Source organism: Cynocephalus volans, chromosome 7 (assembly GCF_027409185.1).
Source record: "Cynocephalus volans isolate mCynVol1 chromosome 7, mCynVol1.pri, whole genome shotgun sequence".
NCBI lineage: Eukaryota > Metazoa > Chordata > Mammalia > Dermoptera > Cynocephalidae > Cynocephalus > Cynocephalus volans.
The window spans coordinates 79112501-79126641 of NC_084466.1; the positions used below are offsets into that span (position 1 = coordinate 79112501).

The window sequence follows — 14141 nt, forward strand, 5'->3', positions numbered from 1 at the left end:
TGGGCTCAGGGAGCAAAGTAGGCAGGGAGCGGACACACCCAGGCCCGGCCCACCCAGTCTGGACTTCTCCACGTGGTTCTGCTGCAGGGAAATTTGATCACTTTTCCATACAGGAATTCTTGGCGTGTGATTTAATTACTGAGAACAATAAACATCTTTGAGACTTTACCTATGCCTATGTTCACAAGTGAAGAAAACACATTCACAAGGCCACACGTCATGATTTTTGGCTCAGGAAAGCCAGTTGCCATATAGACGGGATTTGAAATCTGCAAGCTGCAATATTCACTGTAAAAGCTTTCCTGCGTCCTTTTCTTGGATCACATACGCTGACTTTGGGTTCGTGATAGTGCTGGACACTGAGGGGGCAATGCTGCCACGGGGGGTGAAGAATGTGTTTAGGTCGGTGTAGCAGGCGGGGGAGGGGGTGTAGGAGGAACCATGCTTGAACAACGAGCAGGCTGTAACGATGCTGGTAACTTTGGGATGTAGAAGGCCTTTCAGTTCTCACAGGTGGCGTACTCTGCCACCCCTGCCAGGTAGCTGGAGTGGAGTTACTTCCCTGCAGACCCTGAAAGAAGGGACGTGACTTACCCAATGGCCACTGGGCCTTTTTGGGCCATTGGAAAGAAGCTGTCTTCATAGGCTCTGGAGAAGGGAGACTAGTCAGTGTGACTCCTGTTGTCAGATTTTTTTTTTTTTTTTTTTTTTTTTAGCATAGGGCTCCCTCTCTTTTGAAGTCTCAGGGAGCTTTGCCATTTAGTGGGAGCAGCACAGTGCAAGGAGAAGGCAGTGGATCGGGCACCTGAGATATGAGGACTGGTCCCATCTCTGCTCTTGACTTCTCTGTGCCTGGGGCAATGCGTTTGCATCTCTAGGCCTCTGTTAGCTCATCTGTGAAGTGTCAGGGTTGGACAGGATGGCTTCTGAGTACCTGAGAGGCAGAGCTAAGGCCTAGGCAGGACAGAGGCAGCTGGAGCCAAATGACATTCAACACAGGGAACATGCACCTCAGTGACCTCTCTGAATGTGAAAAGGGAAGGCAGGTGGGCTCCCATTTTCCTTGCCCAGGAGACAATGGTAACATGGCCTGGCAAAGGTGGGCCAAGGAAGCCAAGGTGGACTCATTTGCAGCAGCATCAGGAAACTTGGGTCTCAAGAGATCAGAGCTCCTGGACACTCGGGCCCTGGGCAGGAGATGCCCACTAGGAGGACCCTCCACACAGACTGTCTCATCACCTGGGCGTGTGCCATCCCTGCATGGCAGGACTGCTGTAGCATCTCAGACTTGGGGCTCTGCCCAGGCACTGGGACTGGTGGGCTGCTTCTGCTTGGCATCTACCAGTCAGGTCGATGCCTTTGGACTGAATAAGCAGCCACCATATAGTACATTTTTGGATAATTCACTATAGGGGTAGGGCTGGAGGGTGGCATAGGGCAAAGAGGTAGGTTACAGACTTCTGGATTATATAGGAAGGTAGTATTGGAGTAATTAATAGAAAATGTTAAAGAGACCTCACCAAATATATACTGCAAGTTAGGGACACAGGGCATGCAGCTCAGGAGCTGGCTCAGAGGTCTGAACTACAGAACATTAAGTCCAAGGTTGAAAATAGCTGCACTGGGATCTACAGGCCCTCCAGAGAGCTGAGTGCTTGGAGCCAAGAGGACAACCTCATACCTCAGTCTCAGGTGCAGAAGTGTGATGGCGTCAGTGGCCACACACAGGGCTCAGGGGCTGGAGAGATAGAGGCAGGCTGTGAGCACCTCCTTAATGCTGCTGCCTTTGGATGAGGCTGTGAACAAGCAGCTGAAGGTCTGCAGATCCTAGATTTGAAGAGAAAAGGAAAGAAAAGCCATCAGAGGTCTTGAACAGCCTGCCGCACTGTTTCCAAGGCTGCTATCTGTTGTGGGGTCTGATTTGGCTTGATCAAAGTTTAAACACTGCTCCATACCCACCCCAACTATTAAGGATTGAATTGTGTCCCCCCTCCCAAAGTTTAATGTGTTGGAGGCTTGGCCCCTACTGTGAAAGTGTTAAGAGGGTGAGAAATTCTATTGCAGTAATTGAAAAGTGGGGCCTTGAAGAGGTTATTAGATTGTAAGACCATGCCATAGTAATGGTGGTCAGGGGTGTGGTTCTGAGGGATTTAAAAGGAGAGCACGTGAAGAGGTTAGTCTCTCTCTGCACCACCATTCTGCCATGCAAGACCCCTACGTTACTGCCAAGGAAGACCCTCACCAGATGTGCTCCCTGGACTCTGGACTTCCCAGCCTTGGAAACTGTAAGCAATAAATTTTGTTTTCGCACAAGTTACCCAGGTTCGAGTATTTTGTTACAAGCAACAGAAATGGACTAATACATCACAAAAGGAAAAATATGGCCAGAAGTTCCTTCTCTGTAGTGTGTAAGGGAAGTAGACAGTGAGACCTGCGCTCCTGGTCCCTTCTCATGCTGATGCTGCCCGAGGAGAGGTGACTTCCATGGCCAAGCCCCTCAGGGCTGTGCTTTGCTCGCAGTGCAAGGAGACAACTGCTAGCATCTCTTCTACGGGCCTGGCCTTTGCAGTGGAGCTGACACCATGAGTCTGATTTGTGGCACAGAGCTACCTCTGTCCCCCAAATATGTTCCCATTTCTTAATACAGGTCCTCAAAACCAGTCACTGGAGAGACACTTGGAGGATGCAGGGAACAAACTTCAGGGTGGCTGTTGATTGAGGGCTTGAAGGTCCAGAGTCCGCCTGCCTGGGCTGCCTAATGGCTGTGTGGCCTCAGGCAAGTTACTACATTCTCTATCTCAGTTTCTTCATCTGTAAAATGGGGAGAATGATAACAGTGCCTGCTTTAGGGTGTTGTTTTAAGGAATTTTAAAAAATTGATTAAAAACAGAGTGCTTAGAATAATGGCTAGAACAGAGTAATGGTATAACGTGATTAGAATAATCATATATGGTTAGTCATTCATTACAACTGGTGTGTAAATCATGCCAGGGCTCTTGTATTATCTGAACTTACGGTGACCTGGTGGGGGCTGCAAGGATTGGCCACATGAGGAGCAGACAGGCCAAGCGTCATGGTCATCAGGAACGAGGTGGTCGTTTAGTGAGATGCCATGCAGCTGACATTGGGTTGAACACTTTATACACATAGTTTCATTTATACTTTGTCATGAGTTGAATTGTGTCTCTTCCCAATTCATGTGTCGAATAACCCCAGCAGCTCAGAATGTGGCTCTATTTGGAAATAGGGTTGTTTCAGATGTAATTAGTTAAAATGAGGCCACAGTGGAGTAGGGTGGGCCCCTAACTCAGTATAAGATGGGGAAATTTGGAAATAGATACACACAGAGGAAGAACATCATGTGAAGTTGAAGGCAGCGATCAGGGCAATGTATCTACAAGCCAAAGACTGCCAAGGACTGCCAAGGACTGCCAAGGACTGCCAAAGACTGCCAAGGACCGCCAGCAAACCGCCAGAGCTCAGGGAGAGGCCTGGAGCAGATTGTCCCCCACAGCCTCAGGAGGAACCAGCCCTGCTGACACCTTGACCTCAGACTTCCAGCCTCTAGAACTGAGACAGTAAATGTCTGTTGTTGAGCCGCGCAGTCTGTGGCACTTTGTATGGCAGCCCTAGCAGACCAGTACTCTGTTAAACCAACTTTGCGAGGTAGGCATTATCCATTGAGTCCCGTCAAGGTTAAGTGAGTCACCCAGCTTTGCAGAGCTAGCAGGTAGATAACCAGGACTCAGCCTCGGGCTGAGCTAGCAGGTAGATAACCAGGACTCAGCCTCAGGCCTGTCTCCCCCTTAGCAACACAGGAAATCTACAGATTAGAGTGAGCGGATGTGCTCAGATGGAGCTTCTCTCCCCTCCTTTGAGTCTGCAGGAAGCAAATAAGCTATGATGAGATTTGCAGCCTTTGCCCTTAAGCCAGACTCTTAGTTGTTATATGCACAATCTGTGTTTATTTTCCTTTACTTCTCCCTAGCAGTTAGCAAACTCATTTTGAGTTCCAGCCTGTCTTTTTATCGGTGCTTTTAGGTCATAAAAAGGGACATAAAAGAGGGGATCTGTGCTTCCTGGGAGGTCAGCACAGGCGACAGTAGTGATCAAAATAAAACAATCCCATGGAGAAGGTGACCCTGAGGGTGGCTTGTTCAAGGGGCATCCTCTCTCCTTTCCGGAAGACTGATTTGTCGGGTGGTGCTCATTGTCCTGGACAGGAAGGTGACACACACACAGCTGTTATCAGTCACTCATTCCTCCATGGGAATCCATTTCTGTTGATTTCTTCTCACTTCCTGAAACAGAGTTACTGAAAGAAAGAGGTTTTTGATGAGAGATAGGAGCACAGAAGTAGTTCTGGGGGCTTGGAAGAGTGACCTCAGGTGCCACACAGGGACCCCTGCCAAGGTCCAGGACCAGAGGGGGGAGAAACTCTTCATACTGACTGAGGTTGACTCAGTGAGTTGGCATTAAACCCCCGGATGAAAAGAGCCACCACAGATTAAGCATCACTGCGTTATCTGCGGTCTGCCCAGCACCCTCCTTGTTTCTGTCAAGAGACTGGCCTCTCCAAGTGCGGGCGACAGACACGGCACCCAAGCCTGGTCAATGCGTCCTTCCCTTGGATTTTTCTGGATGGAGCTGGTAATGTAACTGGAGTGGGAACGTGGATTCAGAGCTGTGGGCGTCTATGTTCTCTGGCATTTGGAGGGAGAAATGCCTTCACTGTAGGAGCCAACGAGGACAATGTGTACTAAGGAACAGGCAGAGGGTGTGACGGCAACAGTCCCATCTCTGAACCCAGCTGCCCACAAGGCCACCTGTCCTATGCTCTGGTTTCAGTAACCAACAAATCTTTCCCCTTTAGCTTAAACTGTTTGGGTTATATTTTTGTCTCTTGGGCTCAAGAGTCTTACCTGGTAAAACTACTCTGTAGTGAGCCCCGTTTATCCATTACCTTTAGTGAGCACAACTATCCTACAGTATAGGTCTTTCTCCCATTTTGTAGAAGAGTAAAATGATCTCCCAAAGAGTAAGTAACTTAGTTCAGAAGGACTGAATCATTCATGCAAGGTCTTCCAGCTTGTGGTAGCTTCAGATTTTAAACCCAAGGGTGTATGTCTCCAAAGCTTTCAGTCCACCCAAAATCCATGCTTCTCCATCCTTGGGTAAAGGTGTTGCTGGGAAATGGCTGCCACACTAAGCCATCTCCCAGTCTCCCTTTCATCATGAACTCAGTGTGAAAGGAAGGAATTGTACCACTTCTGGCTGGGATTTTAAAGGGCAGGCAGGCCTTCTTTATTCTCACGCCCCTTGCACGTAGATGAAGAGGACTCTGAGAACCGCAGGCAGGGTGGGACCAAAAGCTGGGGAGAGGCTGTCCTGGAATGAGAGAGAAAGCTGCCACAAGCCAGGGGTACTGGCACTGGATTGCTACAGGAGACAGAATAAACTTGTACTATTTCAACCTCTGGAAAACCTGGGTTTACTTGTTACAGTAGCAAGCCTTACCCTAACACACCATGCTCTCTTTCTTCCAAGAAATAACTTTCCATCCATCTTAATTCCAGTCGACACAAAGCAGCCTTCTTTGTGGTGTGCAATCTAAAATTCACAGCAAATACCATGTGAGAAAGGAAATCTGAATCTGTCACTTTGCTCTCCTTTAGAGAATGCCAGGAATATGCAGACTCCTGAAATGTTTTGTGTGTCCTCATGATTTAAAGGAGTAAAATATTTGGGCTGAAAAATCCGTTCAAAGAATGAAGACTATCTGATCAGGCATGCTAGAAATCTAGCTGTTTGGCTTCCAGTTGATTAGTTTTTATTTGATAGGAATAATATATTCTGAAGTAACTTACAGACCATATTTTCAAGATAGGATTCCAATATATTTTAAATATACACTGGGAAGTGATTCAATATGCCTGAATCATCACAGGCAAGATGCTAATCTTGTAATCATGAGTTTAGATTGCAAAAAAAATGGAGAGGCACTAGGAAAAGAAAATAGGACAGAAGACGTGTCCCCACATACAGAATTATGATTATCTGAGAGTGGCAAGTTTTAGGGGGAGAAAGCTCATTAAAAATATGAAGTCTCGACTTTGGATGATGCCTATGGATGAATTTGATTTTCAAAATAAGTGAAAGACAAAAGTTCATAAATCTTACCATTTTAATCAAGTTTACCTAGAAGACTGAATTGAATTTGGGTTCTGGCTAGATCACTGACTGCGATCTCAACATCTAATTTTACATAAAATATCCTCATCATTGCTGTAGGATGGACTCTCAGCTCACTTGCAGGAGGAAGGCAGCACCCACGCGGAAATGTCCCAGCACGTCCATGCCCCAGCACTCAGGCTCGGAGGCTTTTTTCTCTCCTTTGCTCACTCTCAGTCGCTTAGAGATCTCAGCCATTCCATAGCTTAAAATTCCATCTGGATAGTAATGACCTCCAAATTTACATCTGTAGCCCCGACTTCTTCCCTAAACACAGGATGTCTCTGTCCATCACATCCACAGCTGAGCTCTTGGTCTCATGAGCCTCTCACTTGTCCTTTTTCCTGCCTCAGTTTTTGGCTCACACCCCAAACCTTGGGGCCATCCTTGACTCCTGTCTTGACCTCCCTCCCTAAAAAAAGTAACAGCTTTATTGAGATATTTAATCCACATACCACAAAGTTCACATTTTGAAAGTGTACAATTCAGTTTTTACTATGTCCACAGAGTGTGCAACCATCTCTACCTAACTTCAGAGCATTTTCATCACCCCCAAAAGAAACCCCATATCCACTAGCAGACACTCCTATTCCTACCTCACCGCAGCCCCTGGCAACTGCTAAGCTACTTTCCGTCTCTGTGGATTGACCTATTCTGGACATTTCATATAAATGGAATAATGTAATATGTGGCTTTTTTGTGGCTGGCTTTCACTTAACATAATGTTTTCAAGGTTTCCTTACTGTAACATGTATCAGTACTTCAATCCTACTCGTCACTGAATTCTATCCCACTGTACAGATACACATTTTATTTACCCATTCATCTATTAGTGGACATTTGGGTTGATTTTACTTTTTGGCTATTATAAATAATGCTGCTACAAACATTCATGTACAATTTTTTTTTGTGTGTGTGTGAACTTACATTTTTAATTCTCCTGGGTATATATCCCTGGGGGTGGAATTATTGGCTTATATAATAATTCTCTGTTTAATACTTGAGAAATGCCAAATGTTTTCCAAAGTAACTGTACCGTTTTAATTTCCTACCAGCTATGTATGTGTTCCATTTTCTCTATATCCTTGTCAAAATTTGTTATTGTCTATCTTTTGATTTTAGGAATCCTAATGGGTATGAAATGGTATCTTATTGAGGTTTTGGTTTGCATTTCCCTATAACTAATGAGGTCAAGCATCTTATCATGTGCTAATCAGCCATTTTTGAAGAAATATTGATTCAACTCCTTTGCCCATATATTTTCTTCCACTATGTTGATTGTCTATTTTTTTTAATGGTGTCCTTTGAAGCACAAACTTTTCTAATTTTGAAGAAGTCTAATTTATCTATTTTTTTCTTTTGTCTCTGTGCTTTTGATGCCATATATAAGAAACCATTGTCCAATCCAAGGTCATGAAGCTCTACTCCTATATTTTCTTCTAAGAGTTTTGTAGTTTAGCAATTACATTTAGGTCTATGATCCATTTTGAGATAGTTTTTGTATGTGGTGTGAGGTAGGGTTCCAACTTAATTCTTTTGCATGTGGCTATCCAGTTGACCCAGCAACATTTGTTGAAGATATTCTTTCTCTGTTGAGTGGTTTGGCGCTCTTTTCAAAAATCAATTGACTGTGTTTGGGTTTATTTTTTGATTCTCAATTATTTTCAATTTCCCATTGATCTATGTGTCTATCTTTATACCAGTTCCACACTGTATTAATTTCTGTAGCTTTGCAGTAAGTTTTGAAATTGGAAAGTTCTTTTTCAAGAACTTTAATTTTATTCTTTTTCAAGATTGTTTTGATTAGTCTGGGTTCCATGAATTTCCATACGAATTTTAGTATCAACTTGTCCATTTCTACAAAACAAGGTAAGAGGGGTTTTGATAGAGATCATATTGAATCTGTAAATCAATCTGCAAAGCATTACCATCTTAACAATATTGTTTTTCAATCTATGGAAACAGGATGTATTTGTGTTTGTTTATGTCTTCTTTATAATTCCTTTCAAAAATGTTTTCTAGTTTCCAGAGTGTAAATTTTGTATTTCTTTTGTTAAATTTACTCCAAAGTACTTTATTCTTTTTGATGCTATTGTAAATGGAATTTTCTTAATTTGGATTGTTCATTGCAAGTGTACAGAAACTCAATTGATTTTTGTATACTGATCTCACATCCTGAAACCTAGTTGAACTAATTTATCAGCTCTAATTTTTTTTTTAAGATTTCTTAGGATTTTTTATATACAAGATCATGTCACCTGAAAAAGATATAGTTTTACTTCTTTCTTTCTAATCTGGTTACCTTTTATTTATTTCTTCTTCTTCTTCTTTGTTGGTTTTTTTTGTTTGTTTGTTTGTTTTTGTTGTTGTTGTTGTTGTTTTTAACTTCCTGGGCTAGAACCTCCTATACAACGTTAAATAGAAGGGGTAACAGCATTTGTGTCTGCGTCCTGATCTTAGGAGGGAAACCATCAGTCTTTAGCCAGTAAGCACGATGTTAGTTGTGGGTTTTGTATAGATGCCCTATATTGGGGGGTTGAGGTAGTTTTCTTCTATTCATTGATTGCTGAGTGATTTCATATGAAAGGGTATTGAATTTTGTCAAATGCCTTTTCTGCACCCATTGAGATAATCATATATGATTTTTGTCCTTTATTCTGTTAATATGGTATATTACATTGATTTTCATGTGTTGAACCACCCTTGCATTCTTACTTGGTAAATTGATAAATTCTACTTGGTCAAGTTGTATAATTATTTTTATATGTTGCTAGATTCAGTCTGCTAGTATTTTGTTGAGGATTTTTGCATTCATTTTCATAAGAGACATTGGTCTATAGTTTTCTCATGATGTCTTTGTCTGAGTTTAGCATCAGGGTACTGGAGTCATAGAATGAGCTGAGAAGTTTTCCCTTTTCTTGAAAAGTTTGTGAAGGATTGATGTCAATTCTTCAAGTGTTTGATCGAATTCACTCGTGATGCCATCTGAACCTAGGCTTTTGTGTGTTTTTACAAATGTGTATATTTCATCTAGGCTATCTAACTTGTTGGTAATACAATTGTTCATAGTATTTACTTATAATCCTTCTGATTTCCTTAAGTCTTAGTCCATTTTGTGTTGGTATAACAGAATACCCAAGGCTGGGTAATTTATAAGGAAAAGAGTTTTATTTGGCTCATGATTCTTGGGGCTGGAAGTCCACAATTGGGCAGCTGCACCTGGCGAGGGCAAAAAATAAAAGGGGAGCCAGCATGTGCAAAGAGATCATTGATGAGAGAAGAAGCAAGAAAGAGAAAACAAGGAAGCCAGACTCTTTTTAATGACCTACTTTAGTGGGAACTAATCTGTACCTGGGAGAGTGAGAACTCACCCTCAGGGGAGGGCATTAATCTATTCATGAGGATCCACCCCCATGACCCAAACACCTCCCACTTAGCCCCACTTCCCAACACTGGGGATCAACTTTCTTTCTTTTCTTTTTTTTTTTTTTTGTCCTTTTTTTTGTGTGTGTGTGACCTCGCTCAGCCAGTGAGCAAACCGGCCATCCCTATATAGGATCCGAACCCGCGGCGGGAGCGCTGCTGCGCTCCCAGCGCCGTACTCTCCCGAGTGAGCCACGGGGTCGGCCCTGGGGATCAACTTTCAACATGAGTTTTGGTGATAACAAACCACATCCCAACCAGAGCAGGCCAGCCTGTAATAATATCCCGTCTCTCATTCTTGATTTTAGTAATTTGAGTCTTCTCCTTTTCTCCCTTGATCAGTCTAGGTAAAGGTCGATCAATTCGGTCAATACTTTTTAAAAACCAGCTTTGGTGCTGTTGATTTTCTCTATTGTTTTTTCTATTCTCTATTTCATTTATTTCTACTCTAATCTTTATTATTTACTTCCTTCAGTTTGCTTGGGATTTAATTTGCTCTTCTATCAAATATCTTAATGTGGAAAGTTAGGGTATTGATTTCAGATCTTTTTTGTTTATAGGGATTTAAACCCATAAGTTCTCTCTAAGCACTACCATAGATTCTTCCCATATGTTATGCTTTTGTTTTGTTATGTTATTCTTCGATATGTTATGCTTTTGTTTTTTTCTCTCTTATTTTTAGAACCTTTTTTAATATATCACCAAATCCTCTTGTACCTTTAGCTGCTTGTCTTTTAAAATTTATTTTAATTATTTTGTTTTATTTTTTGGTGGCTGAATGGTACAGGGATCTGAACCCTTGACCTTGGTATTACAACACCATTCTCTAACCTATGGAGTTAACCAGCCAGTCCCCCAGTTGAATGTCTTTAATCCCTTGTCTGAAACCCTTTGGGTTAGATGTGTTTTGGAACTTAGATGTTTTTGAATTTTTAAAAGGTCATTGCTATGGTTTGAATGTGTCCCCCAAAGTTCATATGTTGGAAACTTAATCCCAATGCAACAGTATTGAGAGGTCATGAAGTCTCATGAATGGATGAATGTCATTATGACAGGAGGGGATTAGTTATCATGAGAGTGGGCTTGTTATATAAGTGAGTTTGGCCCTCTCTTGCTTTCTTGTGCTCTCTTGCCCTTCTACTCTCTGCCATGGGATGACACAGCAACAAGGCCCTCACCAGATGTGGCCCCTCGACCTTGGACTTCCCAGTCTCCAGAACTGTAGGAAAAAAATCATTTTCTTTATAAATTACCCAGTCTGCGGTATTCTGTTATAACAACACAAGATGGACTAAGACAGTCATACACACAGCAACCCCAATGGGCCCTGTGGCTGCAAATCATAATCAGATGCATTTATATTTCTGCAGTGAAACATATGAATATTAACTTCAAGTGGGAAAAAAGACTGTTAAATCACCACAAGTCACTTCAGATTATGTTTCACTGCCAAATGAATTTGGCCCAATCTTATTAAAAGAGATTACATTGTCAGGACTTTTTGAAATTTGGAATTGTGAGTAAGAAATTGTTGCTCTGTGTATCCAGAATCAAACCATTCTTTCCAGCTCCACTGAGGCCACTTTGTGCAAGCCAGCATCACCTCTCACTGAGGCTGTCGTAGAAACCTCCAGACTAATTTCCCTGCTTCAGCCCTGAACACCCTATGATCTATTAGCAACTCACCAACATGAGATCCCTGTTAAAATGAAAGTCATGTCATGTCCCCCCTATTTTCCACAACTTCAAGAAACAAAAACAACAAGCCAAAACCCTTACCCAGGCCTCAATGGCCTTCCACAATCCCACTCCTTCCTGCTGTCATATCCTGATCCTGGTCTCCTTTCCTACTTAGTTCCCACTTCAGGGCTTTTGTATTTCCCTCTGTCTGCAGTCGTCTTTGCAGAGAAAGGCATGGTTTGTGCATTCATTTCTTTCAGACCTTTTCTTAAATGTCACTTTAGTGTGGTCATTTCTGACCAACCTACTAGAAACAGGAACCAAATTTTCCCGGCTTTCTCTCTCCTGCCTGCCTGCCTTAATGTTTTCCATAGAATTTGTCATCATCTAAGATACTGGATATTTCATTTATTTATTTTATTTTCTACCCCCCTCCCCTCATTATGACCTCCACAAGAGCAGGAAATTTATTTGGACTGCTTCTTTCTATGTATCTCCTATACCTAGAACACTGCCACATGGCAGGCACTTAGTAGATTTGTTGAATGAATGAATGAATGAATGAATGAATGAATCAGGCCTGCTTCTGTGATCACAAAGTAGGAAAATCTATTGTATTAGTTTGTTCAGGCTGTCATGACAAAGTACCACACATTGAGTGGCTTAAACAACAGAAACTGATTTTCTCACAGTTCTGAAGGCTGAAGTCCAAGATTAAGGTGTCGGCAGGGATGGTTTCTTCTGGCCTTTCTCCCTGGCTTGCAGATGGCAAGATGCTTGTCTTGCAAGTCTTCTTGTTTTGTCCTCACATGGTCGCCCCTCAGTCTATGTCCTAATTTTCTCTTTTTATAAGGACACCAGTCTTATGGGATGAGAAATCTTCACCAATGACCTCATTTAATAGTAATTTCTTCTTTAAAGGCTCTATCTCCAAATATAGTCCAAATATAGTCACATTCTAAGTACTGGGGGTTAGAACTTCAACATATGAATCCTGGGGGAGGGACACAATTTGGCCCATACCATCTATCATTCATTTATGATGTGAGTATCCAGCGAACTTGCTTATGTGTTTATATAAAGCAGTTTACTGACCTCCTTCCTAAGGTTCCTAGATTCTTTTGATTCACTCCAAACTTCCTCCCTCAGGCCCCTTCTCAGGAGAGAAGGTAGATGAATGGATTGTGAAAACTTGTCATATTCAATGGAAAATTATCTGAGATGATGATGAAGAAAATCAGTGAGACTTCTTTTTGTACCCAAAATAGTGCACTGTGTAGGCATGGGATAACTACATTTTAGAGGTGGACAGGACCTTAGGTATAAAGAGTGGTGCTCAGGCAAGCAAAATGGAGATGGTGATACTATTCCCTCCACCAGGGTCAGAAATGCTCAAATTCTAAGCCTGACAGGTGACATTTCAAAAAGGGCCCACATGTCCTTTGCATATTGCCAAATAAGATCATAGCCATTGGTGGCAAGGGGCTGCTGCCTCCTGAGGTTCCCATTTTATCCCCAGCTCACTTTCTCCATCCTTCAACACACACACAAGGAATATTTAGGACAGGGGATATTTAGACAGTATGCAAGCATGGGCTTAAGTGCTAGAAGGTCTACTCACCCTGACACAAAACACCAGGTGCGGACAGTTCTCCAAGAGTCCAACTGTCTGCATATCCTCCCTTTCCAAAGCAAACTCACACATGTCAATGCCATTTGAGCATCTCCTAAGGCAGAGGCCCTTCAAGTTGCCAAAGAGGAGAAAGGAAAACATAAAAGGAATACATTTTCTATCTGAAACTGTCTTGGAGAAATGCATCAAAACGTGAAAGGGGAAAGACTTTAATCATGTTGTCGTGGACATAGAAAATATTTTGAAATATTTTGTTATCCTCAGCAGATATGTGGATGTAGATCACTGGAGCCGTGTGGCTTCTCAGCATACCTGTTGTTTTTCTAGAATGGAAAAAGAACAGATGAACACAAATCAGCTCTATCTGCTGTTTCTAAATAAAAAATGCAAGACTAAAGTTGGCCTGGATCTGGCAGTTCTATTCAGCCTGGAGGAGAGATATGTCTCCCTCTGAAATTACACAAGTATATATCTTGTGTGAGAAAAGGACTGAAGCAAATAATACCCAGTTATAGCAACATAACTCAGGGTGAGATGAAGCCTTGGGCTTTGTTTCTCCAATGTTGGCAATATCACTATAAAAGGAACACACGAGGAAGAGCCCGGGGTGGGGTTGGAATAGATTCCATGGCAAGTTGTTGCCACTTTATGTAGGCCAGAGTGAACAGTATTAAAATCTGGGGAAATGGCTTTTTAATATAAGTTTATTTTAAGGAGCTTTGAGGGACAACAGTGCCCTTGCAGGGTTTCAGGGCTCAGTTTGTAGAAGAAAGGTGAGGAGTCGGGGGAAAGAGAGTCAGGGATGAGGCTGAAGAGGAGAGTGCATGTCTTTTTATAACCAGATCATTGGAAGGTAAGCAAATTGTTCTCAATCACCAGGAAAATGGGAGTCTGAGGTTACAGAAGTGGGAAGAAAATAACTTTTCTTTCTTACTTGTTATGCATCTAACATTGTCCTCAGTGCTTCATGTGGATGATCTCGTTTTTTTCTCTTTATTACTACTCTTGTTAACACTGTTACATATGAAGAAACTGAGGCTACAGCTCTTGGTGAGGGCCACTGGCTAGAAAGCGGCAGAGGCACAACCGGGTCTCACGTGCCTCCCTGCTACGCAGCACCGTCGCAGCTGCTGCCTGCTACTCCTGTGCAGTGCGGGGCCCCTTGTGGATTCCC

General features: G+C 42.6%; 1 protein-coding gene across 1 annotated transcript in view; it reads right to left on the reverse strand.

The window, feature by feature from the left end:
• LOC134381672 (WD repeat-containing protein 49-like) overlaps positions 1 to 14141 on the reverse strand; it is a 78878-nt gene that overhangs the window by 29252 nt on the left and 35485 nt on the right. Inside the window, 3 exon segments of the mRNA XM_063101551.1 lie at positions 595 to 648; positions 1682 to 1827; positions 13176 to 13290. Coding sequence (XP_062957621.1) covers positions 595 to 648; positions 1682 to 1827; positions 13176 to 13290 — 315 coding nt within the window.